Source organism: Brugia malayi (genome assembly GCF_000002995.4).
Source record: "Brugia malayi strain FR3 genome assembly, contig: Bm_v4_ChrX_scaffold_001, whole genome shotgun sequence".
Taxonomy (NCBI): domain Eukaryota; kingdom Metazoa; phylum Nematoda; class Chromadorea; order Rhabditida; family Onchocercidae; genus Brugia; species Brugia malayi.
Window position 1 is genome coordinate 9,469,481 of NW_025062479.1, and position 27,448 is coordinate 9,496,928.

At 31.6% G+C, this 27,448-nt stretch overlaps 6 protein-coding genes across 8 annotated transcripts; 2 read left to right on the plus strand and 4 right to left on the minus strand.

The window, feature by feature from the left end:
- Window positions 1–5: 5 nt before the first annotated feature.
- On the minus strand, window positions 6–3,637 carry Bma-chaf-2 (Uncharacterized protein; the record flags this gene model as incomplete). The annotated part of the gene is made up of 12 exons (XM_001898690.1): window positions 6–180; window positions 353–473; window positions 600–697; window positions 940–1,125; window positions 1,279–1,383; window positions 1,667–1,736; window positions 1,941–2,028; window positions 2,147–2,346; window positions 2,479–2,579; window positions 2,803–2,944; window positions 3,044–3,194; window positions 3,503–3,637. 12 exons carry the CDS (start codon window positions 3,635–3,637, stop codon window positions 6–8), a joined length of 1,572 nt encoding a protein of 523 aa, XP_001898725.1.
- A 1,377-nt stretch (window positions 3,638–5,014) lies between these two features.
- Window positions 5,015–7,525, minus strand: Bma-yars-2 (Uncharacterized protein; the record flags this gene model as incomplete). Of its 3 annotated transcripts, XM_043074237.1 has the most annotated exons (8): window positions 5,015–5,316; window positions 5,389–5,558; window positions 5,806–6,044; window positions 6,221–6,403; window positions 6,657–6,808; window positions 6,938–7,084; window positions 7,200–7,363; window positions 7,458–7,525. In XM_043074237.1, the coding sequence occupies 8 exons, from the start codon at window positions 7,523–7,525 to the stop codon at window positions 5,015–5,017; spliced, it is 1,425 nt and encodes a 474-aa protein (XP_042930171.1). The 3 variants fall into 3 exon arrangements, with proteins under 3 accessions (XP_042930171.1, XP_042930172.1, XP_042930173.1); XM_043074238.1 differs by lacking the exon at window positions 7,200–7,363 and having other exon boundaries at window positions 7,453–7,525; XM_043074239.1 differs by lacking the exons at window positions 6,657–6,808; window positions 6,938–7,084; window positions 7,200–7,363; window positions 7,458–7,525 and having other exon boundaries at window positions 5,794–6,044.
- A 500-nt stretch (window positions 7,526–8,025) lies between these two features.
- On the minus strand, window positions 8,026–9,394 carry Bm5251 (Uncharacterized protein; the record flags this gene model as incomplete). Its single annotated transcript, XM_043074240.1, has 6 exons — window positions 8,026–8,150; window positions 8,240–8,364; window positions 8,554–8,699; window positions 8,825–8,878; window positions 9,030–9,123; window positions 9,324–9,394. 6 exons carry the CDS (start codon window positions 9,392–9,394, stop codon window positions 8,026–8,028), a joined length of 615 nt encoding a protein of 204 aa, XP_042930174.1.
- A 917-nt stretch (window positions 9,395–10,311) lies between these two features.
- Bma-tdpt-1 (Uncharacterized protein) lies at window positions 10,312–13,198 on the plus strand (the record flags this gene model as incomplete). Its single annotated transcript, XM_043074241.1, has 7 exons — window positions 10,312–10,383; window positions 10,801–10,917; window positions 11,073–11,266; window positions 11,655–11,868; window positions 12,161–12,334; window positions 12,616–12,761; window positions 13,090–13,198. 7 exons carry the CDS (start codon window positions 10,312–10,314, stop codon window positions 13,196–13,198), a joined length of 1,026 nt encoding a protein of 341 aa, XP_042930175.1.
- Window positions 13,199–15,943: 2,745 nt separating this feature from the next.
- Window positions 15,944–19,789, plus strand: Bma-lron-2 (Uncharacterized protein; the record flags this gene model as incomplete). Its single annotated transcript, XM_001898686.2, has 7 exons — window positions 15,944–16,162; window positions 16,927–17,655; window positions 18,216–18,337; window positions 18,585–18,710; window positions 18,923–19,239; window positions 19,413–19,544; window positions 19,677–19,789. 7 exons carry the CDS (start codon window positions 15,944–15,946, stop codon window positions 19,787–19,789), a joined length of 1,758 nt encoding a protein of 585 aa, XP_001898721.2.
- A 681-nt stretch (window positions 19,790–20,470) lies between these two features.
- Bma-cpna-3 (Uncharacterized protein) lies at window positions 20,471–23,939 on the minus strand (the record flags this gene model as incomplete). Its single annotated transcript, XM_001898684.2, has 11 exons — window positions 20,471–20,831; window positions 20,971–21,098; window positions 21,193–21,328; window positions 21,507–21,599; window positions 21,726–21,826; window positions 21,914–21,989; window positions 22,385–22,679; window positions 22,938–23,056; window positions 23,178–23,281; window positions 23,546–23,624; window positions 23,905–23,939. 11 exons carry the CDS (start codon window positions 23,937–23,939, stop codon window positions 20,471–20,473), a joined length of 1,527 nt encoding a protein of 508 aa, XP_001898719.2.
- Between the last annotated feature and the right edge of the window lie 3,509 nt (window positions 23,940–27,448).

Consider the following 27,448-nt stretch of genomic DNA (forward strand, 5'->3'; position numbering starts at 1 on the left):
TCAAATTATAACAATGGTGACGTAGTTAACTTTGCCCGTTTCTTGTCCCTAACTTTATTATCAGATTCCTTTTTACTGCTGTCAAATTTAGCAGGACGCTTCACAATTATTCGAGGATTATCGCTAGAGCTCACAGCATCACCAACTTCTTTCCTTCTGCTGTCTAGTGTTGATATGCCTCTGAATGTTTTCTTTTGTAATTGCTCTAGCCAAATACAAAAACACCAATCGTATACCAAATCAAAATACTCTAATAGTTGCACCAATTAATATTTGTTAATTAATAATAACATCTTTCTGAATATTATAATTTTAGATAGTCGTAATTAATAGTTCAAAAATATAAACTTACGTCTTAGCTTGATCTCCTTCCTTTCCTGTTTGGGATGAGGAAATTCTTTTAAAATATTTCAGAAGTGAATTTGGTGGTGAGCTCTCTCTTTGTCTTTTATCAAATTGATTTAAAGAATTCCCTGAAATTTTCTGATAGCAGTACTTTGTAAAATTCATCACAATATAATAGCAACAATATTTGAAGCTACTGAATAATTGGTTCCAGTTATCTGACTGGAAAACTGAACACTCACAGAATCACTTACTGTACTTAGGTCCTTTTCTATCTCGTTCAAATATCGGGGATGGTGGAAGTTCAGGTATTTTTTCAGTATATTTTTCACCTAGCGCCACTTCGTCAAACCTGAACAAAATTATTCGAACAACCATGCATGAAACGAAAGCATAGAAATGATAAACAATGAATGAAAAATTCTAATATTTTCCTAAGTTGAAGAGTCTTATAAACGTCTAAAACTGAAATTCAACTTAATGCTTAAACTAAACCGAAAACAATAGATTAGTACAACAGTTAATCTGAGGGAAGATAGAGATAAGTTTACGATAGTACATAAGTGAAATACAGTTTGATAAAAACTTACATACCTGATGAAACTAATATAACCTTCCAAAGAACAAATCATCAAAACTCGTCCATCAGGACTCCATGACATATCTGTGAGAGTATCGTACTGAAGATTAGTAGCACAAGCCACACATCTGCAGAGTTGGCTATCGAAAATATACACAGTATTCTTCGTTAGTGCAGCCCAAACAATGCGATATGGAAGTCTAAATAGACTTCTTAGCATTATTTAGAACAATGTTTCGAAGAAATTTTTAACAAATTTCTCAGATCAATTACAGACTGGAAGAAACACATAAAAGAATTTTTTTCTTCTTAATAAACTCACTACAACATAATTTCATCAAATAAAAACTTACTTTAATGGGTTACCGACAACTTTCTTATGAAGTTTGTACAAGATAGGACAACAAGATATACGAAAAGTAGCTTTTGAAGAAGGAATAAATGCAGCCGGACGACCTCTAAAAATGTAGATACAAAGTCCCAACTGAAAATGGTACTCAAAAAAAAAGTTCGATCAATTTTTAATGGTCCGATTTCCCACTGTTAACCCTTCTGAGGCTGCCTACTTTTTTTACAGATAATGAAATCTTTCGGTATCACGAAATACGATTGTGCTGAAATGTGAAGTGTCATATATATTAAATTTTCCAAAAGTGATATTTTAGGTCGTCACTGATACTACTGGAAACTTCATGATTGTTTAACAATTATTCAAAGAAAAATTTTACTTGTAAAACTTACTTCGAAAACTCATGACGACGAAAAATATAGGTCCCTAAAACATTTGAAGAACCCGTCTCCAAAATACCACCTGAATGAGATGAGAAGACATAATAACGTAGTAGAAATTTTATGATTTACTCAGAATTCCACAGATGCATATAAGACGCACGAAAGAGATAGAAAAGTTAAATTGAAATCAGAAATTCTACTTTCTTGTTTATTCTTCCTTCACACATAGGAATAAAAAACCTTGATTCAACATATAATATTAAAAAAAATTTTTTTAACATACTTGGTGCAATTAGCAATTCACCGTCAGGTGAGAAATCCGGAATCCTAGAGAAGGACATTAATTGATCATCGTGAAATAACTTGTAACTCTAAAATGAGGATTCTTTTTTGGCAATGAAATTTCAGTATCATTCAATTAATATTCCTTAATGGATCAAGCGTAAGTTGCATGTCTTATTTTTCGAAACAAATCAAATTGAAACTTACACCAACTGTTAAATTTGATTTTCGTAAAACTGTCTCCGGCAAGCGAACATTTTGGATGCATATTAAACGAGTTCCTTTCTTCCCACACAAAATGTCCAATTTCCTATCAGTGGACATTGTAACGATATACTTCCCACGTGGATCCCACGCAACACCATTTGGGAAACGTCGATATGACCTCATGTGCCACAAGCGTCTACCTGTTTACTGTTTTACAAGTTTATTGCTACGACTTTCTTTCTGCAAATTTTTATGCCCCTGTTCATTCCTTAAGAATTAGTCGATATAAAAATCAACTTTTTGAAGTAAAATAATATTTGACTGAATATCACCTGTATTTGCTTCATATATTGCGAAAGATTCATCATTGGAAACAATGGCAAAACGCTTGCTATCCGGACTCCAGCACAAAGAACAAATATCACTATTGTGGCTGAATCGAATTCATTATAAGAAGCATGAACAGTTTAAAAGTCTTACAATATCATCTCATAACGAATCACAAAGCAAGATGAGGTTGGGTTTTAATTAAGGACTCGCTTTTTTACGAAAGTGATTGCAAAGAAAAGACATAGTGCTTCATCACTCGGAAAAATAGATGAAACACAAACTTCGAGCTATCAAATGTGTTCAATATTTTATGCAAATTTTCTTACCTTAATGGAGTTTTGTATCTGACCCAGTTTTCAACATTTGAAGGGAAGTCGTCATCTCGTGGCGATATCAGGTTTGGACTGTTCGTATCAATTTTCCAAATGATTATACAACCGTCGCAATCTCCACTCGCAAGGAATTGTCCTTCAGTTTTATAAAAATTATTTGACAAGAAAATTGATAAGAAAAAGATTGATTGATAAGAATTTTCAATATCGCTATACTCTTGATTTAAAAAAATACCATCTGGTGAAAAGCGTGCAACATTAACAGTTGTACGATGACCAACTAAATTTGCAATGAAATATACTCCAAGATCTTCAATTCCAAACGGCAACATCCGAAAATCCATCTTCCAAATTCGTACTTCTTTTCGTAAGCTACATGTTACCAACTATAATTGCAATAAACATAGATGATCTTTTATTGTGTTAAAATCATCTGGAATAGTGTTAACTGGCATTATCAACGCTTAACGTATGATAAATTACTAAAAAGACGAAAAAACGTTATCGGCTCACCTTATAAGATCCGAACTATCAAAAACTTATCAAATATATAAAAGAATATTTTAATTATTAAGATAAGATAAACTTCCCTTAATAAAGGCAATATATAGGTATGTTTTAATACGTTATATTATCGGTAAAAAACATTGAACTGCAACATAAAAAAGATTAAGGTAAATTAAATAAATTTTACCTTATAAAAATCGACTCCATCGTTCTCCTGTGTTTGAAAATCCACAGAAAGTAAGGAGTCCCTATCATGCCAAATAATCTCTGGCATATAGTGCAACATTGCTGTTACCTTACTTCTCGCTATATTTTCGGCCATTTTTATGAAAATTATTTCAACATATTAATTATCGTTTGCAACAGTTCTACTCTTAAAAGACTACTAAATCAGCAATCTAACTGTACTTACTTATGGGTTCCACCCTATTTTACAAGTACACTCTTAGTTATTGTAGAGGCAATCTTAACCAATATACAGTAGCAGTGTAATGAAGTGTAAAATAGGGCATTCATATTTCGAATAGCTGTTTTGCTAAGTTGAGCCTATTAGTGATATAAGTGCACAGAAATATATCATAACCGTCAAAACTTCTAGAAAAGCCAAGCTAATCACCCACAAACCACAACACCTTACACCGCACAAACTCAACACAATAATTTCCCGCTATCTCCTCATTTGAATTACAAAGCCTTATAATTCGTTTCAGCAAAGTTCGGCGACCTACAAATAATGGCTCCCTGAATTTCCGAAATGCTGATCGATCAAGGTGGGTTGGGTTTAGATTGGGACTTGTTCAGCGCAGTTCGCGCGTTTGCGGAGTAGCATGGGATGATGGATGAAGAGGAATTGAAGTTGGATTTCGAGTTGAGTGTCAAGTTTGAATTGTATTTCTTGATTTCACACGAAAACAAAGTTTATCCGCCTAAATTAGAATTAGTTTCTATCCACTGGAACTTGTGAAAATGTTGAAAAAGCAGCACCCTCTTCGCACTTTCACATGTGGTTTGGTTTATGGAAGCAGATAAGCCCTAAAGTGTGATTTAAATTTGAAAACTGTTATATACATGTTTATATGTTTAACTGAGTAGTAATATGCAATAATGTTGGTGATGTTATTAAAATCTCGGACTCCAGCAGCTAGAGAGTTAATGGGATGCTTCATACCACAAGGAAATTTGCCGTTATTACTTTAAGAAATAAAAAAAAAAGAAAAATAGAATTATTACATTAGCAAGTAAATAAATTAATACAGCAAATTAACAGGAACTAGAAAGCGGCGAAAAAAATTTCGTAGGATCAAAATCAGCACGAAAGCAGCAGTAAACAGACAATGTGTTCCATTATTAAACAGTTTCATTGGCTAACCAAGTTTTCATGAAAATATTCCTCGAAAATAGTTCTGAGAATATTTCTTTGCTACATACTCTAAACGCTTTATGAACGACGTGGTAGGACCACTACAATAAATCTGACAAAAGGTTACTGCGTACATAGAATACGATCGGTGAAAATTTCAAGCACATCTGCCATAAATAGGTAACAGATTTTTGTTTCATGCAAACCAGCTGTGATATTTTGGTATTTTACACGCCAATGTAAAGTACTGTAACATGCGCACTCCTGCCATTTCCAAAGTTTAATGATTAAAGCAAAAGGAATGACTGAGTACCATACAAAGTAATTTTCAAACCTTAATCAACCAATCCATTTAATTAAATGATACTTTCGTTTACCCCAACAAACAAGTGTGATATTTTTGCCATTCAAACAAATCTTGTCGAAATCGATCACTTCATCAGGATTTGTAAACTGTATTCCGTTCAACTTCAAAGCTCCTGTTTTCATTTTATTTATGCTAGATCCGTCACCACTATGTACTTTGTCCGCTAATTCCCCTATTGTTGAAAACCTGGATCGAAAAAGCTGCTGTACAGATGCAGTACCGAACTGTTCTTCTATAAACGAAGTTGGCATCTTCCGCAATTCAGAAAGAGAATCTGAAACTGTTCCTTCATACACTATTAGTCTCACCACAAACTGATGCTTACACGACCAATAAGAAAAATTACCGCTAAAAAGCATTTTCGAGCATTGTTTTGCAATTTTCAACCCATTACTTCCATGTACAAGCTTTGTCAACTCTTCCGCTAATTTCTCTTGAGCGATCCACTTTCCTAAATTTGCTTGGTGCTCCCGTTCAATTTCTTCGATTTCTTCGATAGTTTGCAAAGAAAAGTGCCTATAAAACAGCAAAACTTAATAGAGTTCGTTGGAAGACAGTTGCATTCATTCATTTCAGAAAACAAGTCAATGCTTTAACTTCAATCATATATGAATTTCGTTTCTCTATAAGTATTTTTCTATAGAACGTCCAGTGTTCAAAAAATTCAAGAACAAAAAGTTCTAGTTCTCTGAAGTTTAAACATACATTAAAATATATACTGTTGCTAGCAATGAAAGGATGAATGTAAAACACATAAACTTGCTTTAGCAAGGGAATGATAACTGAGTCTGGTTTCTGACGAAAATACTGGTAAAAAGTGAAAGGCGATGTTTTTCGTTCGTCTAGCCATATGTTACTATGTTCTTTTGAAGTTTTGCTGAGTTTTTTCCCTTGAGCATCAGTAAGTAAAGGCAAACAAATGCTGGCAGATATCTTCCCAGTTTTCCTTTTTATATAATCGTAACCAGCGTCAAAATGGCCGAGTTGGTCATTTCCACCTATCTATAATAATTATAAACACTCATATATATGCATTGTATACTTTTCCATATAAAACACAACAAAACTGACTCTGTTTTCCTATATGCATTTGCACTTATATTCAAATTGACTGCCAAGTTTGTAAATAACATAAAATTGTTGTTCAGTGATAAATTCTTGCAGATATTCTCCCTTACTTGAAAGTGACAGTTATAGTCACGCGAAAGGCGATACCAATCATATGACTGAAGTATCTGATATAAAAATTCAGTGCAAGAAAGGCCTGACCCGTCGCGCATCCGGGATTTGACCATTCCCAATCTAAGCATATCACCTAATCGAAAATCACGACAGACTTCTAGAAATCGAATGGAGCTCATCTACAAGAAATGACGTGGATGTTTGCAACATAAGTTATTGTTATTTCAGATTCACTACTGTAAGTGAATTGCAAGAAACCCAATCTTGCATCTAGCTGAATAAGAACCAACATTAGAGATTTTGCAGTTTTTCAATTCGAGCAGTGAAATATATACATTCTCTGAAATTCCACATTTCACATCCCAAAGTAAAGAATTCACTGTCAATATAAAAATGTGGATTATGTTATGCTATTTTAGAAATCTTTCTTGCCTTGCAGTGCCAATCAGAATTATTGACGATCGATAGATGATGCTTCCTCGCTGGGACATTATTTTCTGTGAAATTATTAAATAACCTTACTAATTGCAAATTGATTTTCCTAACGTATTGGTCGATTTCATGACCCGGAACAATATTTCGATCTGAAATTTTTTAATACGACGTGGATCTCTTTTGAAAAGTTGAAGAGTGAAAAAGTAGAGGAAAACAATCGGCAATTAATGGCTTTCGGCAGTCACACCTGAAATCTACGGCTATAACAAGCACGGCACCTGTAATATGACCACTCGGATCTCCAACATGTGCAGTGGCTCCACCGATCAGGGCAATTGCATGACACCTGTGCAAAGCTGCTCGAAATAAGTTCGTTAATATTAGTAAATGACCAATATGAAGGCTCTCCGCTGTAGGATCAAATCCTGAAATAATGAAACAATTTTCTACCATAAAAAAAAGGAACCATATATAGAAATAACCAAGCTCAACTATCTTGAATAAAAAGCAGTCCATTGTAAAAGTTACCCACATAATTACCTGCATAAATAACATCGGGGAGAGTTGATACTATTTTAAAATCATCACTCGACAAATTTGGTGGATGTGAGGTAGAAATAAGATTTCTTTTCGCAAGGTCAGCGCAAAATTGCTTAATATTTTTTACTGGTGCTGAAGTAGTAAAAGCACGCTTTAATTCAAATCTGAAAACACTCCCCTTTACTCAGTATACATATGATTAGGCAAAAACAAATAAGCAGAATTTCTTTTAAAGAACAATTTTGAAGATTACCTGACCTTCCTATAAGGAATAAATGACAAAACGAGGTCGTCATTTCGGAATTTAACTTCAGCGATCGCAACATTATCAATTTAATTCCTGAACAAAACCGGTTTGAGATTTCGAAAACACTTGATTTCTTGCGTAACCACAAACAGTAGAACTCCGGAGATTTGACTGCAGTGCATTAAAATCCCATGTGAAGATAATTTATGAAGTTTTTTCAAATCCAGCAATTTACAATAATTTATTGAAAAATCACCAATGATGAATTTATCTTATGGTTAAATCAAATGACTTACACAGCAAGGATATGAACAGCAGTATGCACATGAAAAATTTTGACAACACTTCTAAAGAAAAAAGCACAATAGTGATTTCAAATCATCTAAAGTTATAAAACGCCTCTACTTTTAATACATAGCCTTAATATCCCTTTTTCACCTATATAAATCCAGTGAAAGAAATCGAACCATGCTAAAAATAAATTATAGATCAAATATCAATATTTACGAAGATAAAGTATATAAAAATGAAATTAAGATGACAGATGTATACCTATTTAACAAACATGCATAAGTAAATTTAACATTCACTTCTTAACTGTTCATTAATGAATTCACTGAATGAATTTTCATCATAAACTTTGCTGATATTTTCCAACAAATGACTGTCCATCGATATAAAGCTATGAAGGTTATTTCCGATGCCTGAAACCAATAAAGAACATTGAATAAAGAACAAAATTCATTGTCATGAACCAACTAGGTTTCAGTTAAACGACGGCTATAAAGGATACCTGGATCATATATGGGAGGCCAAGGAGGTGGTAGTGCTTTATGATTTCCATTAGTTTCCAACATATGACTTCGGTCAGAAGAAAAATGCTGCAGGTAATGTGAGCCACTAATAACTCGAAAACACCTGAAACACAAAAAAGTTGGGAGAAAAAAGTAAACTTCGCATAGAATAGCAGATAAAATTTCCGTTCCTTTTCCTTATTTTCAAAGTTAAGTTTCTACAACTATCATACAATACTCCAAGTATCAAATATTAGAACCAGTACTTCCCTTTTATCTGGTGCACCTTACGTATGAAAGAAATGAAACATACCTGTGATAATTCGCATCCAAATTCAGTTCCGGACGAATTGTCTCAGTCCAGTATGTTTGAGCATCACAAGGAAATGTTAACGTTGTATCAAAGTCATACACAAATACTAAACCCGACTTTGAGTATAACAAGATTACATGATAATCCTGTAACAAATATTCTAGTAACTAAAAAAAATCTCAAAGAGGACTGCTTAATATGGCTAAGATACAAAAAAAAAAAAATCTCTAAAGATAAAGATTTCAAAATATGTTCCAAAACTAGTCCTAACCCATATCACGTAGTCTCGTCCTGCAGCAGCAGCACGTTGTTTCCACAACGGAACCTAAAAATAATGCATATTATTCAAAAAATCATGGGACAGTTTTGTGAAACACTTCAGTAGATAATCAAAGCTGATAATTTTTAAAATAAAGCGTCCTCAATTGCAATAAACAAGTGCAAAAATCTATACAAGTAATTGAGCCGTTCATTACCATCCTGTTTTTGTTGGAAATGAATACAGCACTGCAGCAGTTTAGTTCGTCCAATGCAGATACTTTCTTACATAACTTCCAGATATTTTCTTCACTGTAAATACGAAAGGCTCACATGATCTAACAGGATATAACTTAAGCTGTATTGAATTCTAACATTTACAACTTACGAGAAAATGAAGCATTTATTTAAATTACAAATGCATAAGTAGAAACAATCCCCAAAGATCCGAAAGTGAGGCGATATATTTCGATTTAGGTCTGTTCAATCTACTCCTCGAAAAATGTTCGTACCAATACATTGGTGTATAGTCGCAGTCATATTTGGAAAGAATAATACAGTCCTTCGTTTCACAATTGGACATAATTGATGAACCTGAAAAAAAAATAAGAAAACTACAGTTTTCATTTATCGAAGGAAAACACTAAAAAGAAAAAATGGAACTACTAAAATTCAAAAAACTTATAAAAAGATTTTAACACAGAATGCTGCAAATAAAAAAATCACAGACTAACCAAGATTTCTAAAAAACTAACAAATCAAAAAAAAAAAAAAAAAAAAAAATACAAATTGAAAAAGTGTGAATTTTGAAAGGACCTCCATTTTATAAAAAAAAAAAAGGAAAAAATATCTCGAATTGTATAGGAAAAGAAAAACAAATCTATACTGCGGCTGGCTGTGGCTACTCTTACTTCATACCCCAATTTTAAAAAGCTATATGATCAATTAGTCGTCTGACCTATTGGTCATATTAGCCTTCTCAGTTCTACTAAAAATCTAAACACTATTCTATTAATCTGCAAACTTTAGAAACCCTACGAAAACCCTATTTTCGGAAGTGTATGGGCCCAAATTAATATTGCTTCAGGTTGGTGGTTAAAAGGCTAAAAATCAAATCCGACACCAACAGACTTTCCAGTATTGTTTCTTCGTTCATCTCAGTTGGCAGTGTTACGTGTTATTTTTATTTCGGATAAGGATTAGTTCTTTTGGAAGGAGTTCACGGGATAAATCTGGGAGGTTTATGATATATTCTTCACTTTTCTTCGAACTTCTTCATTCTTCGTTTTTCAGTTCCTTCATCGATTTAAATTTAACGGTAAAGAAGACGGCAAGTTTGTGTTTATTGAAGGTTTAGAATTGAGGAAAGGATAGACGAAGGAAAGTTACAAATCTGTTTTCTAACTTCAAAGGAATCTATTAAAACTTGCAGTGTCCATTTTCAGACTTTAATTCCACCATAAATTCCTAACCATCCGACCATAATATTCATAACTGAAAATGGATACTGTTAACTCGTCAGAGAGCCCACAAAAAATTGAATCGAAGGATTATGCGGAGAATTGCAGTTCTGTAAGCTTATTTTATCTTTTGGTTTTTGGTTTAGATGGAATATAGTCAGACTATTTTTCAAAGTCAAACCGCTCATCTCATCGAGTGACAGCGATCAGTGGGGGAGTGTCACATTAACGAAACATTATGTTATGAATTATGCAAGTTGAAAGAGTGACCTTAAATATGGTTACACATCCTAATGCTTAAAGTTGATTGTTCAACTTACTGGCAAATTTAGCAGGATTTTGAGTGTAAGCTCTCCTATAGAAGTATGTTATGCAGTCATACCTAAGTTCGATTAGGCTACCATCGAGAATGATTTGTGATCCGTATGATCTTGGAGAAATCCGTTACGTTTTATATCACAGCTATCTATAATCATCTATCGTAACTTTTCCTTCCGGTTTTTTTGGTGTTTACGGTGTTTCTTTGCAGGAGATAGAACCATCAAATGAGGAATGTGAGGAAGCGTTGAAAAAGTTTGTTCAAATCACTAAAACGGATGAAGCATGTGCGCACTTTTTTTTGCAAGATTTTAACTGGCAGTTGCAGGCAAGTATCTATGGTCATTTCATTTTATAGAAAGGAATAGATAATATTAATGTCCATCACAAATTTCTCTTACCTACTAATAGTCCTGTCCACTGAATCTTAAAATTTTATAATTTCTTCACGTGCTACATTTATTTCTTTTACTTATTATTTAGCCTGCACTAGATCGTTTCTTCTCATATACACTGGAAACCAAAGGGGAAACTAATTCAACTGAAGCATCATCTGAGTTTCCTACAAGTGAACCAAATGACGATTTCTCGCTTACTGTTATGTCGTGGAACATTGATGGTCTTGATGAAAATAATCTTACTATTCGTTTTACTGCAGTATGCTACATAATTTCTAAGTTTGTGACACATCTTTTTACAATCTTATTTCTGTTCTTGGCATGGGATTAATTACACTATAGTGATATGGATCAATAATATGCAGTAGTGCTAAAGGAGATTGAAATGCTGTTCGAAAAGATTTACTCCAAAAAACTGTAACATATTTAGAAGACATGCACAGCCATGATCGGTCTTTACCAGTGTTCAGTCTTGTCGCTCCCGCAAGAGATGCACTAAGTAATTGAGTGATTCTAATGTTTTCATCTCGCTATATGGCTCAAGAAACATCAACCTGGTTTATTAAATAATTTATAAGTAGATTTAGATTTATTAAACAAGTTATAAGTACAACAAGTTACTAGTAGGTACATGTTGCTATGCTCGTTCAATGTTCACCAAATTTAGGATTTCTGCAGATGTAGTTTTTCTACAAGAAATGACACCAGATTTGGTTCCGCAGGTCAGGAAGAATCTGAGTGGTGAGTACAGTATCTTGGTTGCAACTCCAAATTTGCCATATTTTACGGTTGTTCTTCTGAAGCCATTCATCGAGTTAATCTCACATAAAGCGATCCCATACAGACGTTCAGGAATGGGACGATCAATGCAGCTTGTGGAGGTCGATGAACTTTTGAATTTATATTACCTCTTTGGAAGAAAAATGTTTATAACTTCTTAATTAAGTTAACTTACTGACCTTTACTTTTTTGTCTCATATTTTCTTTATCTCTCGTATCCTGAGGCCGTTAATGCATGATCATCTCTTTTTGTCTTGTAGCGTATAAATATGGTCAAAATGAGTATTAGTGTTCAATATTTTAAATAATACTACTTCTCATCAATCGACAGTTCCATTAATGTTTGATAGTTTGCATTTTTAATGTTGTGTTCTACTATTTTTTTTTTCTCAGACTTCATTACGGGGACGCAAAGTGATGCTGCTAAATACACATCTAGAAAGTATGAAGGAACATTCTGATATAAGACTCACACAAATCCAAGAATGTTTCAAACAGCTGGTTGAATGGGATGATGGCAAAACTGTTATCGTTTTTGGAGGTGATCTAAATGCTCGTGATAGTGAGGTAAATAATCTCACGTCTTGTTTTCCTAATACACTTAGCTTTTTTCTCATTCTAAGAGAACTTGTATCAGATATTCTGGTAATTCTGGTATCTTTGGCTTCTTATCATTCTTGTCGCTGTGATTTCAAGTATCGATGCTAAAACAATTTTTCTATTTTATGCTCGTTTTTTTTTTTTGGTAGGAAGAGTTTAAAGTGTCTTGAATATCTCACATATATAAAATAATTTTCTTTGTCATTTTTGTTAATATCTTTTAAATAAGTGATCATTCTAAAATATAGATTTGCGAACTTCCTCCTGGATTCGAAGATGCGTGGATTGCCGCAGGATCGAGACCAAAATTCAGGTTTACTTGGGATACTTTGCTGAATAACAATAAAGTTACTGGAAAAGCTCGATGCCGTTTCGATCGCATTATCTACAAAAGGTGTGTTGAGACTTTTAGATGACCTCAAAGACTATTGTTTTATCTTTGTCGTTAACGACATCGATGACAAGCAATATAGTATGCCCTATTTTGTATATAATTTCATTGGGGGATTCATAGAAAGTCTTTCTCACTATTGGTCGTTAGGTTACTATAAACTTTTATGAGCAATGTAAATCATTAATTCTGTATAGTATTTTGTTACCAAAGGGTTAACGATTAGAAGTGCTAATATATTAATGCACAACTAATTAGACCTGAAAATTCTGACAAACACTTTTTATTCCAAATGATTACTTATTGAATTGTACATTTTTTGCTGTTCTAGTGCTGGCATCTTCTCAGGAGTGGATTTTTCGCTTGAAGGGCAGAATAGAATCCGTACTTCACTTTGCTTTCCAAGTGATCACTGGGCTATTCTTGTTCATTTTCACTGATCTCTTGTTCCCAGATTATGTTCTCGGATTATGCAATTCAAAAAGCTGAACCATAGGCACTTGATTTGGTAAGATAACTTTTATATTCACTGCAGTGCTTCTGGATTTTTTGCAGAATGTTTGCATTATTGTCAGTTACTTTTACTAAAAACTGATTTATGCTTTACTTAATGTAATTCGATAAATGTAAATGTGTATTAAACAGTGTCCTATTTCCTATAATATATATTCCTACTGCTGTACTTTGTTAACCCTCAAATGAGATTAACGTAAATATATTTTTTTAAAAAATATTGGAACTTGAAAGTGTAATTAGTAATATTGCGCTGGTACTTGTGTTGTGCATTTAAGTAAGTTTTATCGGAATTTCTTTTTCGATAAATTATAAGATCATTGTCATGTATTCTTCAGATATATTTTTTATAACTAATTTAGTATCTTATGCTTCTGTTTCCTGTTTCAATTTCAGTTGTTCTTCAGGGGGCCGTTATTTCCGTCTAACTGATACAAGAGTATCATATTTGTGCTTCATGCTGTCTGGATTCATATTTTTGTCACTTTTAGTAGTCAGTATTTAAAACATTTTCACTAACGGTCTGGAAAGATTTGGACAAGGAAATATATTGATGGAGGTTATTCGTTCTAGTCTGCAACGAGATTCCCTTTTTTGTATAGCTGATTTACTGTTCCTTAATGTTTATCATTCATATGAGTGTTTGAATAACTTTTAATCACCTTTACGTTTTTGAGTTGATATTAGTTATTTCGTTGTCTCTTTTGAACTTATTAGAAATCTCGAAACTCTGCTACATCTGTATTTTCTCAAGTATAATCTTGTCCGATGCAAAATCATTGTCTTGCGGACTATTAATAGTGCTTTTATTGGGCTTAGTTCATTTACTAGCCTGATTATGTAAATTTATTGTCATTTCAACTAGTTTTAAAACGGTGTTATTTGTGTTTGTTTTCATTTCTCCTCACATTTAAATAAAAACGCTCCCTAAATATTGTTAGTAAACATTCCGAGAGATAGTTTGCTGGATCCATCAGGAAGAATGTAGAAAATTATAGCTTGTGTTGAGTCTTCACGTTTTATTAATTTTAAATTAAGAGTGCAACTGGTATTGCTTTACACGGGTGTCATTTGTGTTTATTTTCATTTTTCTCTCATAGTTTGAAAAAAAAAAGACTTTCTAAATACTGTTAGTAAACATTCCGAAAGATAATTCACTAAGATCTATCAGGAAGAATGTCCGAAATTATGGTTTATGTTGAGTCTTCACTTTTTATTTACTTTAAATTAAGTACACAATTATTTGATTGGAAAAATGTCAGAAATTCACGAGGGATTTCGTTAGCTATATCTGGAGATTTATGCGCAAGAAGTTCCTTCTTCTGATAATGTACTGCGGTATCACCTTGAGCGAAATCCATGAAGATTTTGAACATCCAAAACTTTGTATGTTGAATTTTTGTATCCGTCAGTCTTCATTAGGTAATACAATTATTTCTTTCGACTGCGAAAATGATTTTATCAGTTGTGAAATTTGCAGCTGATGTTGATTGACTTTTAGCACGCGGGATTTTGGTTGTTTGACTTAGCTGAGCGAATAATGAGTGTGATCATTTTGTCTGTAATACGAATTGATAATGCATTGATTAAGAACAGAATTCGTCATATTGGTTGCTAAACGTTTTTAGGAATAATGATTTTGTTTTAAAGAAAGATGTGGAAAATTATCTAAATGAGTTGTAGAGAATTGGGACTTTATTATTGCTCGTTTTTTTCCCTGCGTTAGCAGCATCTGACACTATTGTTTTGATTTTTCTGACATTTTTGTCCATTGTTACTATTCTAAAATACAGGCAGTGAACGGATTCAGTTGCTGATTTCACTAGAAATTAAAAAAAAAATTTGAAACAAAGTGGTTGTAGAAGAAAAAAATTTGTAGTGAAAAATTTTGATAAATAAACATGAAACTGCTAAGCAAAATATCGTTATATTAACGAAAGAATAACTCTGAGAATTATGAATAGGTTCAATTTGAAATTTCTTGACTTCATGATGATATGATGTAGTCATCAATTCTTTATAACATTGTAAACAAACAGTAATTTTACAGATCTTGTAGTTTTATTAAACTGAATTCCAAAGAATTCGTATCGTAATTCAGGTGATTAAAGAAGAGGATATAGTTGAAGAAAGCAGTATTGTTAATTCTTTCATCCAATTGATGCTGCTAAGCACTGCATAGTTGTTACTTGAAGAATAGCTTTTATACATGTTGAATTAAACTATTTATTTACTTTACAGCTATTTTAAAATATATATTTATAAGAATTTCTCAGGTGATATGAGAAAAAGAGTTGAAGAAAAAAGTGGAGTAGAGTGTTTGGAGAAGATAGTTGAAATTGTACTACAGGCTGGTTTTATCTGTCTGTAGTTTCGTTTCTGTTTGTCCACACTGTCAACGTAACAGCGATATTGCATACATCACATCTATAGCAAAGTGAATAGAGAGAAGTGTTTAAGAGACAGCTTGGCTTAGCATTCATTTTGCTTGCTTTTAACATTTGGCTGGATTCATACATTAAAATTGTACGAAGTATTATCATCTATTTGTCATTAAATCGATGATTTCCTTTTCCTAAATATCAGTTCGTTATTTATTATCTCATCTGCATACAAATAAAATTCATTCTCATTTTATTATTACTATTATTACCACTAATATTATTAACAACATGTATCCTCTCTACCTGTATTATTATTCCTACCAATTACCACTCCTTATAATTTTTCATTTTTTAAATATTTTTCCATTTTCGCTTACTCAATGTCCACCATTGCAATCACCTTGCCGTTGTGCACCATCTATTCACGAGCCTATCGCTATTATTTGTGAAAATGCATCTACTTTATCCGATGTATTAACTGCCATAACGGAAGCACGAAGTGTTACAGTATGTCATTGTTTATTGATGTTATTTCAATTATATATATAACTGAACGCTTTACAGTTCATTTCTTAAATGAAATCAAAGATCATTATCACTATAAACCAATTCGTTATTCCTTTGTTATACTCCATTTTTTTGAAACAATGAATTCTTTACCTAAATCTCAAATAGTAAATGTACACCTGTCTTCATTGTAAATCCCAGCCCACTTTCTACATCCTTAAAAGTCTTCCCTAATCAGTTAATAAAAAAAGACATGATCGATGGCAGTCTTCTCTTCCTCCTCTTCATCAGTACCATTTATTCCGTCGCTGTTTCAATTATTCGGTTCCATATTGTATCGATTCACATTTATTGTCGCGAAATTTTATTATCGTAAAATTTTATTGACTGTCATATAATACACATACTATTTGAGGTTTAGATAAAGGATTCATTGTTTCAAAAAATGGGATATAACAAAGGAATAACGGATTAGTTTATAGTGATGAATCATTAGCATTATTCTAAATACTTTGGGTGTAATAAATTTTTTTTTCGATTTTCAACTATCTCTATTTTAATCAATCATATAATTTCCAAAAAACCTTTTTGAAATTCTTGAAATTTGGGAAATTTATTAATTTCATCAAAAACTTTGAAATTCTATATTTTATTTAATCAATTAGAAAAGGTTTTCTTTTAAGACAAAAATTTATTATTTCTTTACCTTTAAAATTTGATCATATTCAAACAATTCAATAGATAATATCATTTCATTATTTCAGATAGCTGTTCTCCATATAACAAATACCGTAATTCCAAGCCTTCCAGCCTCTACATTTCATGATTTTACGATTTCACGACTAGTGCTAAATCGATGCAATCTAAATCAAATAGATGATAATGCATTTGCTGGAGCAAGTCTTGATAAGTTGGTCGACTTGGACCTTTCCGATAATCAGCTAGGTGCAATACCAGCAACTGGTGTTCCACGTTTAACTAATCTCAGGAAACTATCCCTGAATCGAAATCGCATTAGTAAACTGCATTCTAATTCATTCATAAACTATAAATCACGAGATGTACTGCAGAAATTGGAATTAGCTGGAAATCGACTTACGGATCAAACTCTTGATGATTCACTTATTTTCAGACCATTACGTTCCTTGCAACAACTAAGCCTGGAAACTAATGCATTGAATATCATCCCATCTGCCTCATTAGTTAATCAGCGAGAGACATTGATTAATCTGAATTTAGGTTTGAATCAAATTAATGAAGTTCCTGTTGGTACCTTAGATTTTCCAAATCTTAATTCACTTTCACTTGAATTTAATGGCATTTCACAAATCATTCCGCAAGCATTTCAAGGAATTCCTAATCTGCAACATTTATATCTTACTGGTAACAAATTTCCTTCCTGGAAACCTGAAATGTTCACATTCGTCCCACATTTGCTAACCTTAGGTATTGGTGAAACTCCAATTGCCGTGATACCATCAAACGCTTTTCAGGTAATTGCAACAAATTTGTTAGCTAAAAACAACAATTAGTTCTTTCATCTTTATTACTTGAAAGTACTAATTGCATCCACTGTATTTTTAACTTCACTTTTTGTTCTGATTGTTTTCTTTTATTAATTATCACTGTTATATATTTTGATATCTTTTCCTCCATTCTTTTAAGTCATACTTTTTATTATCCTATTCTATCTAATTCATTACTTTCATAATTATCTAGCCATGAAAATTAAAATGTATTTATATTTGCTCCATTCATTTGTCATCCAGTTTATATTTTTTCATTATTTAATTCTTTCTATTGACTTTTACTGTTCTATTTTCAAGTGATTACTTCTATGTTTAGCATTGTATTGTTTTGTCATGAACAACATTTGAAAACAAATTATATATCACAATTAAATTTGAACTCAAGTTATAAATTATATATCGTAGTGCAATTTGAACTTGAATTACATCATCTTTTATCAAACTAAGTTATTCGATAATTTACAAAAATTATTCACCACTGAAATTTATGTTGAAATCATAAAACTTACACAAATTAATTGCAGTATATATCTAAGTTAATACGTTTGGAAATGTCCGAAGCAGCTGTTGATACAATTGAGCGAGGTGTTTTTCAGAGAACACCAAATATTCAAGCAATTATTCTGAATAAAAATCGTCTTTCTGTGTAAGTTGGAATTGTCTATTTTTTCATAAATTGATGAAAAGTTTAACATATAACTTCTCGAAAGAGAATAAGAATTAAAAATAATCCACAATATCTTTGAACTAATCTTCCAATAATAACATTTGACTAAAACAATACATCAAACATTCTCTCAATTTTAGCTTCTAAGTGAATTACCAAAATCCAGTTCAATATTGTATAACATATTGGTAAAGAATTTAAGTTTTAGCTTTATTTCCTTTTCCAGGATACGATCCGACTACTTTAAAGGTTTGGATCATTTGTATTCAGTGAATCTAGGCGGCAATCGCATTGATACTTCGGAACCACTCGCTTTTGCAAATCTTCCACAAATGAATCATCTTGATATCAGGTTTTCTCTAAATTTTCCAAAATTTTAATTTGTGGTTATAGAAGTTTAGATTCAAAATTAGGTATTATTTAAAATTTGAATGGTGCATAATCTATTCAAAATGTTTAATTAATTTATGATAATAATAACCGAATAAAAAAAATGCTTTGTCCGCTTCCCCACTCATCAGAATAATTAATTTTAATAATTCTCATCAGAATAATTAATTTTAGTTTCAATCAGCTCCAAACGCTACCAGATAACACATTTACAAATTCATTTTTACCGGCTCCGAATGAACGGCGTATTATGTACGTATGTGGCAATCCTTGGTTATGTGATTCAGCTTTGGAGTGGTTTCGGACTTATCTCCGAGAAAATGTTGATATTGACATCGATAAACCTGGATGCACTACTGCTTGTATCGATAATATTAACGGTTGTCCCTCAGTTGGTACTCCGTTACGAGCTGTGGATCACTGTCCTGCCAACGACCTACCTCTTCCATTAACCGGCAATGCGCTATCATTCGTTGGCTGGATTATTTTAGGTTGATATTCTCAAAATTTATGTGTAAAATACTGCCGTAACAATCAAGTTATTTCTTTGGTTCTGGACCTATTTCGGATTAAAATGCTCTTTATTCGATATTACTGCTGTTCCCAAATTTTGCTTCTTTTTAACCTCAAACATACTTTAATGCTAAAGTTTTATATTTTCCAGCTGTCATAATGACAATTTTATTGATCACTATATGTTTAATGACACTAGTCCGCTATGGAATATCACTTAGAAGGAAAAAAATGAAGGATCAAGAAGCGCTGGAAAACGAACAGAGGATTATGTCCATAACAGGTTCTTTAATATACGAGACATCATAAATCCTGCCACTCGAAAGGGATAATGCAAGATAGGGAATTATTTGTCTAAAAATAACTAAATAAGCATTAAATTTCAGATCTGATAAAACATTGTCGCGTTTTTCAGGAAGTGGTGTGCCATCAGTAATAACTCAATCTTATTTGCCGCCGCCAACAGTAGATCTCGATTTACCTCCAGCTCACAGTTTAGATGAAACACCAACTAACTACTTGTATTAATTTCCTACCATAAACAAAATTCAAGTTGAGAACAGAAGACCTAATACAATCTTTTTATTTAAGAAACCCATGATCAATACCGGGCACACTGCATAAACCCATATCAGTTTGGCACTAGAAAAGTATATATATATATATATATATATATATATATATATATATATATATATATATATATATATATATATATATATATATATATATATCACATAACGACACACGTAATAGAAAAGCGATATTTTCATTTACGGCTAACATTATAAAAACTATGGAATTTTGCATAACTAGCAATGATTCCGCAACGATACTAACAATGATTTAGCAAAAAAGCATAACAGCAAATCCTCAAGAAACAGTTTGGGTGAAATCACCACACCACTCAAGCATCTTAATCAAAAAACAAGTACAGAAGGAACTATATTCATCCCAGGAACAATACAGAGAGATAGAATGAAACTTCTTGCCGAAGTTAGGAATGCAGATCTTGGATGGCCAATTCAAAATCATATTTCCCAGCCATAAGTCGAGAAGTATATTGTATAAAAGATGAGATATATTCAGTCCAATGAAATTCTAGATAGTTATAATGTTGATAGTAAAACTATGCTGGGAATCGTGATAAAGGAATGGAAAAGGTCTAGTAATATATGATTTGCAGGGACATATACAACGATAAAAATGCTATCTGGATGGTGCAAACCTTCCATGCATCATGGCCCAGGTAAGAAACTGCCGTGGTACATTTAACAACAATTTAGTAACGAGCTCATTAGTGGTCATCGAAGCAGTATAAGGCACAAAAGTAACAACCTCACGACGTAATAAACGGCCTTCAGAAGATTTAAGTATTGGGGAAAGTAAACGTTGCATTGGAGAAAAGTCTTGGTTACCAACTCCAACAATGACAATCGACACAGGTAATTCTGCACAATCCACGATTGCATTCACCGTTCGCTCCGGATTTGTCACACATCCATCTGTCACAATAAGTAACACAAAATAATGATCACTGCTTCCCTGGCGTTGCACCGCTGCTCCAAACCTAGTAAAATCACAAAATATAGAATACATTAGCAAAATCACTACCAATGAAATAATCATTTCAATGGCATTTTGAGCTTTCACTACCCATAGTGTTTTGATACATAATTACTGAAATTAAGTAAATTAAAATGGCTCACTTGTAAGTATGATATATGACCTCTGAATAATCCGTTGGTGCATACGGTCGGAGAGACAGTAAAGCAGAACGATATGCATTCAGTACACCATCAATACCGTCAACATGTGGATCTTTGACATCACCATTCTACAGTTTTACAAAACAAACATGAAATGGTCCAATAGGTGAGGAATGCTAAATGGAAAATAAAATTAGCATAAAAATATAAATTAGGACCTACCAGAAAAAAGAGATGTGAAACTTTATAATCAGGGGGTATTTGTGCTCCGAAACCAAGTGCAGCGATCCGTCCATGTCTGTTATATTTCCCAATTACCGATGTAACTGCATTCAGGGCTGTCATATAGGGATTAAATCTAGAACACGATTTTCAACTATATATGTTAAAACTACTGTTAAACGACTTCTCTAAATTCTCCAATGATCTAGAATATGCACCAAAATACATTAAAAGCAAGTGCTAAATTATACTGTCTGCTATCTAATGATGATTTAAAGTCACTGGATTGAAATCAAATAGGAATAAAAAACAACTTGTGTGGATGTATATAGTGCAGTGATGACGGATCAAGTGGATTCCCGTTCGAAGCTGTAAAATCTACAGCTACTGAGAAGTGGATCTGCGTTCTGAAAAATGTAGTCTTTCACGACAAACAATAATTAATAATTGCTGGAAGTTGCACATACTACTAAAAATAACATGTATACATGTACACAACCTGGTGAAATAGCACAAGAGACAAATCCACTTACCCTGCTTTAAGGTAATCAATAAATGAAGATGATGCAACATGAAGAATGTCCACCAGTTCCACTGAAGTGTTCCTTTTCTTTTTGCCCTCAATACTTGACAACTGCAAGGATCTAGTATGATTATTACGAACAAATTATGAAACAATAAATTAATATGATTACTTGGTAAATTATAGGAAAGAAAATACTTTGTAAGCGTTTAAAGCGCCAATTCCTCTCATAAGCTGATCAAATGATGTCGTACATTTTCCAATCAACTTGTCCCTGAAATGAAGAAATTTTACACATTTTCCACAATTTATCAAGAAATGTGAATAATAATTCATGTTTAATTTAATATTGCTACATTTCTTTAAGGGATATGCCAGTATTTCAATGAATATTTACGCATGTAAGAACCTCATTAGCATACAACACAAAGAGTTCCCACAGAAACCAGAAATGATGACGACTTTCACTTGATGAAAAATGATAATGGTTTCTTTTTTTTTTTTTTTTAACAGTACGAAGAACAAACACTTAGCGAAGGGATCATCACTAAGGAAAGTGAATTTGTTCTATAAAAAGATTAGTTTCTCTGTCCTTCTACTTTTACATAAAACGCTTAATAATATATTTCACATTTTGGAAAGTCATTTGGCATAACACTAGAAACATACTCGCGATTAACATTGTAGTTATAAACATCAATTTCAATCGAGCAGCTGGCGGACGCAAATGAAAAATGAGAAATAGGAATGAGAAAGGTTTTCCACACAGGATTTTTCTCGGCAATCGCTTCACTTTTATGCAGTAGTAATTTTGGTGCGTCTTCCGGAACCAAATACATCACAAAATAGGCGTCTAATGGGCAGTCATTTGATGGTGCATGTAAACTATGACCTTTAAACTGCAAACGAACAGCTTGACCTGACAATTTCGCCTCATGAGTTTCCAAGCGTAAAAACGATATTCCTGCAATAACGACTTGAAAAGACTGTTTTTTTTAAATTTTGTTTGTTAGAAATTAAGGAGCCCCAGCAACCTACATGCAACATAGAAGTTATTCCAGTGAATTGTCATGTAACATGCATATGGCTGTTACTCTTCAATCACACCCATGAGTCATTTTCCTAATTAATCTAAAATCGAAAACTTATTTACTGATCTTTATCCAAATATTCCTCCTCTTTCTTAAAAAAAAAAAAATTAAAAAAAGTTCAAACAATATACCTCCATTTGGAAATAATTGCAGGTCGATGGAACCACCACGTGAAATTACCTCTCCTAATATACATTCCACTTTTGCAACCATACTAATAAACTTTTCGCTCTTTCCATCAACTTGATTTCTACAAAATATAACAATTAATGATTTTTCTTAAAGATAAATGACTTCGTGCCAAAACATAAATTACAACCAGAACTATTAAGAATAGTACAGCATTCAATAAAAGCCAATATAAAACTAACATTACACATTGAAGTTTCTGAGAACTTTCAAAGCAGTATGAAACACAACAGCGACGACTGAAAACTGGATTAGTGTTGCCAATAACTGTTTCCGTTTGTCCGATCTGATCAAAAAAAAGCAATGGCATTAAAGTTGAAGGAATATTGCAGAAAAAGTGATCATTTAGTACTTTCTATAGTAATATTATGATGATACAAAGTGGTTAAGCTTACTACAAAAAACTGCTTCTGAATAAAATCTTTTACATCATTTTATTACCTTATACCAACAGCAAATACAGAAAATGGAATTCTATCTAAAATTTAATTTTTAAAACTAATTAAAAGACTAAGTTGATAAATGAAAAAAAAAAAAGAAAAAGCTTAACCTCAAGAAAATTCTCTTTGCTGCTGGAGCATAAAGAAACGCTAATTCGAACACCTGAGATTGTTTCTATAGGAAGTGCACTGAATATTAAAAATTTTCATGAATGTAGATGAAGATGGCTATACAGAAGATAATAATTAGATGCCATCCGGAATAAACATGCAGTACTGATGGATATTCACGTAAAAACTTTGTAACTAATAAGATCAAAGTTCACGGCCAATAAAATGGTGGCCTGCAGTGACGACCTCTACAACAATGCCTTCAAGTAATTAATTCATCTCAAATTTTGACATCTATTCATCCTGCATAAATCCACATATATCTAAAGAAATGAAAGTGAATTGAAAATATAACTACTTGCAACTGAACGACAATTCGAGTTGCTGTTCCATTTATTCCCATTAATTAAACAACGGTTATGCATCCATTTTTCGTTTTCTAAATCTGCTGCATAGGACGATAAATAACTGAAACAAATTTCGCGTTAAAGAAATAGATTCTTACGCTGCTAGTAAATTCGTTTGGCTCATTAATAGTCATGAAAAGTAATGCAATACATTAAAAGAATAGTTAAAGGAAAAAAAAATTAGTAAACAAGTAAAACTAGAGAAAAATCAATTGAATAAGCAATATAAATCAACGAACCAACTTCACCCATCATCCCATCCCTCCTCTCCACGATTGCTCCCTTTACGATTTCAAAAACACGTTTAAAAAAGAATGTCGTGAAATTTCCACTCTACATTGACTGGAACAATTTGCAAAAACGTAGTTCCTCTCTAACCAATGCTGATTTGTGGCGTACGTGCGTTTCCACTGTAATTTCGGCATAGATTTGTTCAAAAATTTGACAGAGTGAAAATATACATGATTAATCGGTTAAAAGCAATTATTCAAACATACTTTTGTTTGGTGTACTAGTTCATTTAAGTAAGTGTACTAATTTACTTAGCTAGCTTTAATCACTTATTTATTTTGTGTAATTGTCACTTGCTTAAAGTAATAGCAAGATAGTCATAATCTTCAGCTATTCTATCTTAAAATTCAAACCTCGCAAATGGGAAATGTTCTTTGGATCATATGTAAAATGATACGATAAAACTATGATGAATTTTACTTAATAGTATCGGAAATTAAGTAATTATATTATTTATATGGTAAAACACGATAAATTTCACTATAATTTCTTTAAACAAAAAAATAATAATAATAATAATCTTGAAACAAACATTATATTATTTCTAGCTAATAAGAATAAATCTACCGGAAAATGTCGGACTTCTGTTCCGTTTACTATGGGGGGATGATCATTGAACGATTAGAATAGGATTTTTATTGTTTATTCATCTTTTATCTATGTACAGTAAGCTAACAGTTTCTGTTGTCGTTACTACTTATCAGGTATTAATTATTAGATGCCGATCTTTTTTCTTCATTTATTACTGGTTATGATTACGGCATTTATACTTATCAGTTATTTTTCTTATGGAATTTTATTTTTTTTTTTTCATTTTTATGAGTAATATTTAAATTTTAGTCCAATATTTTATCTTAAATTTTAAATGCTTTAACTTAAAGTACTTGGACTGTTAAATTATTGTGTCTTTCTTTTTTTTGTTTCATTTTAAAAAATATTCAGAGAGTTTTCTTATTATTCTAATTTGTATCTCTAATTTTTCTCTTTAACTAAATTTCTCTTATTTTTGCTTATATTTATAAAATGTATAGCAGATGTTATTTTTTTCTTTAATTTCAAAATATTATCCATGCAGTGATTATGTTACAACATCCTATCAAAATATATTCCAGATAGAGTCATCTTCATTAATTATTTACAATCTTTTTTTTTTTTTATTTAAGAATATTTGAGTTCCCTTTCATTTTTTATATACCAAACTAAAAAATGTTGCAATTGCAAAATGTTCGCAATTTCATCAACAATAATATACAGTATTCATTTATATGTATTTGTTTCCTATCCTAATATTCTTTTTTGGTTACTTCAAAACTTAAAACATGTTTAAATATAATCTCGAACAATTTGCACATGTAGAGGCACACTTGCTTATTTCATCGTTATAAAAAGTAGCTGGTAGATAATTATCCAAAATTATAAATAAATCAAAAAAATGATTATTCACAAAAAGAGTAACAAATATAAATAATTATAGCAATACAAAAAAAGGCACTTGTAGTACAAATTAACAGATTGCATTGCATTGAAAAAAAGTCTTCAAACTGTTGAAATTTAATTAGCAACAATGAAGTAAATAATACAAACAAAAATTTTGATTAGAAAAAAGCGGGAGTTTTTGAATGCTTTATTTTCCCAAGAAATTAATATTCGGATAACTTTATTACATTCAAGTTTTAAGCAATAAGAATGAATAAAAACGAGTCAAAATTAAGACATAAATAAGAGATGGTGTATTAGGTTATCAGGTCTTTCATCAATTTAAATGAATTTCATATTGAACAGGAACAGGAAGTTCGTAGTTATGATTTCGCAAGGAATTAAATTTTGTTACAACGTTTTTGTTTTTTATAGATTTGATATATTCAGCCAAATTTTTAATTACTGACAATTAATTTACATTCAGCAATTTATCAATGAAAAAAAAAAAAAAAAAAAACAACAAATAATATCTCGTCTAAGTTATTTCTGGTTTTAGTCGAAAGTTTTTCATGAATAAACGATTTTTTTTTTCTTTTTAAATATTTCTAAAAGTATTTATTTTGGAGAGAAAAACTAATGCAAAGCATACTTTTAAATCTTATGCAATTTAAATTTTGTTTCATCAAGTGAAAAAAATGGATTACATAATTTGCTATCATAAAATGTTAGAATATAAAATGCCTATCATTATAAAATATCATTCGTCCATTATAGAAATCAATTGTTGAATGACTGCTCTGAAAAGAAATGATTCAAATAGTTGCTAATTAGAATTTTTCCTTTCTAACAAAGAAAAATGATTCAATAAACCTATTTGAGTTTTGAAATATGAAAGTAGTTCAATTAATTCATAAATATTTTACAGGTAAAAGAAAATTTTTCAAAGCATTTGCTTTCTCATGCATAACATGTCATTACATTGGCTTGCATGAAATAGCATATGCTTATCCCGCATTATGCAGTTATATTCGAAAAGCGTGAAACTTCTTGGCATCATCGATTGAAAGTATTATCAAGAAGGTAATTGATGAGCATTATGTGCTGTCATACTTTTGTATTATTTTTAATTATTTTTGTGTGAATTATGTTTAAGTGTCTTTTTTTTGCTAATTGCATTTTATTAATTATGTCATTTTTTTTTCAAAACTCCTTTTTTTGGTAAAAGTTGAGATTTACAAGTTCATTTCTCTAATTTATATTAAAATTTTCTGCTTTAATTTTATTTCCATTGTTTACTAATCCAATTAGTATGAAAGTAAATATTTTTCGCTCCCTCATACCATAAAAAATTATCTTATTTTGTTATTTTGACTAATGTTTCTGGAAATTACAATTTCTGACTTATCTGTATTGACTTTTTTGCTCTTTCTCTTATTTTTATGGTTCATTTAATTATGTTCTAAAGAATTACGATGATTCGATTTATTGCTTTTCTGTAGTTTAGGTTTTTGACTAATTCTTAACAAGCTATTTAGATTTCATTTAAAATTTATATCTTTTTATTCAAAATTGACCACAATTTTTTATATTTTTTACTGCATTTGTTTTGATGGTACTCTTCAGTATTTTTCCACCATTCATCACTTTTTTTCCAAACATTAATAATTTGGTAAAAAAGTTGAAAAAATTGTGATGTTGTTTTTAAAAATCCATGTTTTGCACTTATTTTATTTGCAATTTTGTTGTCGCTTTGTTTGACCTTTAAGACTTATATTTTTTGTCTTC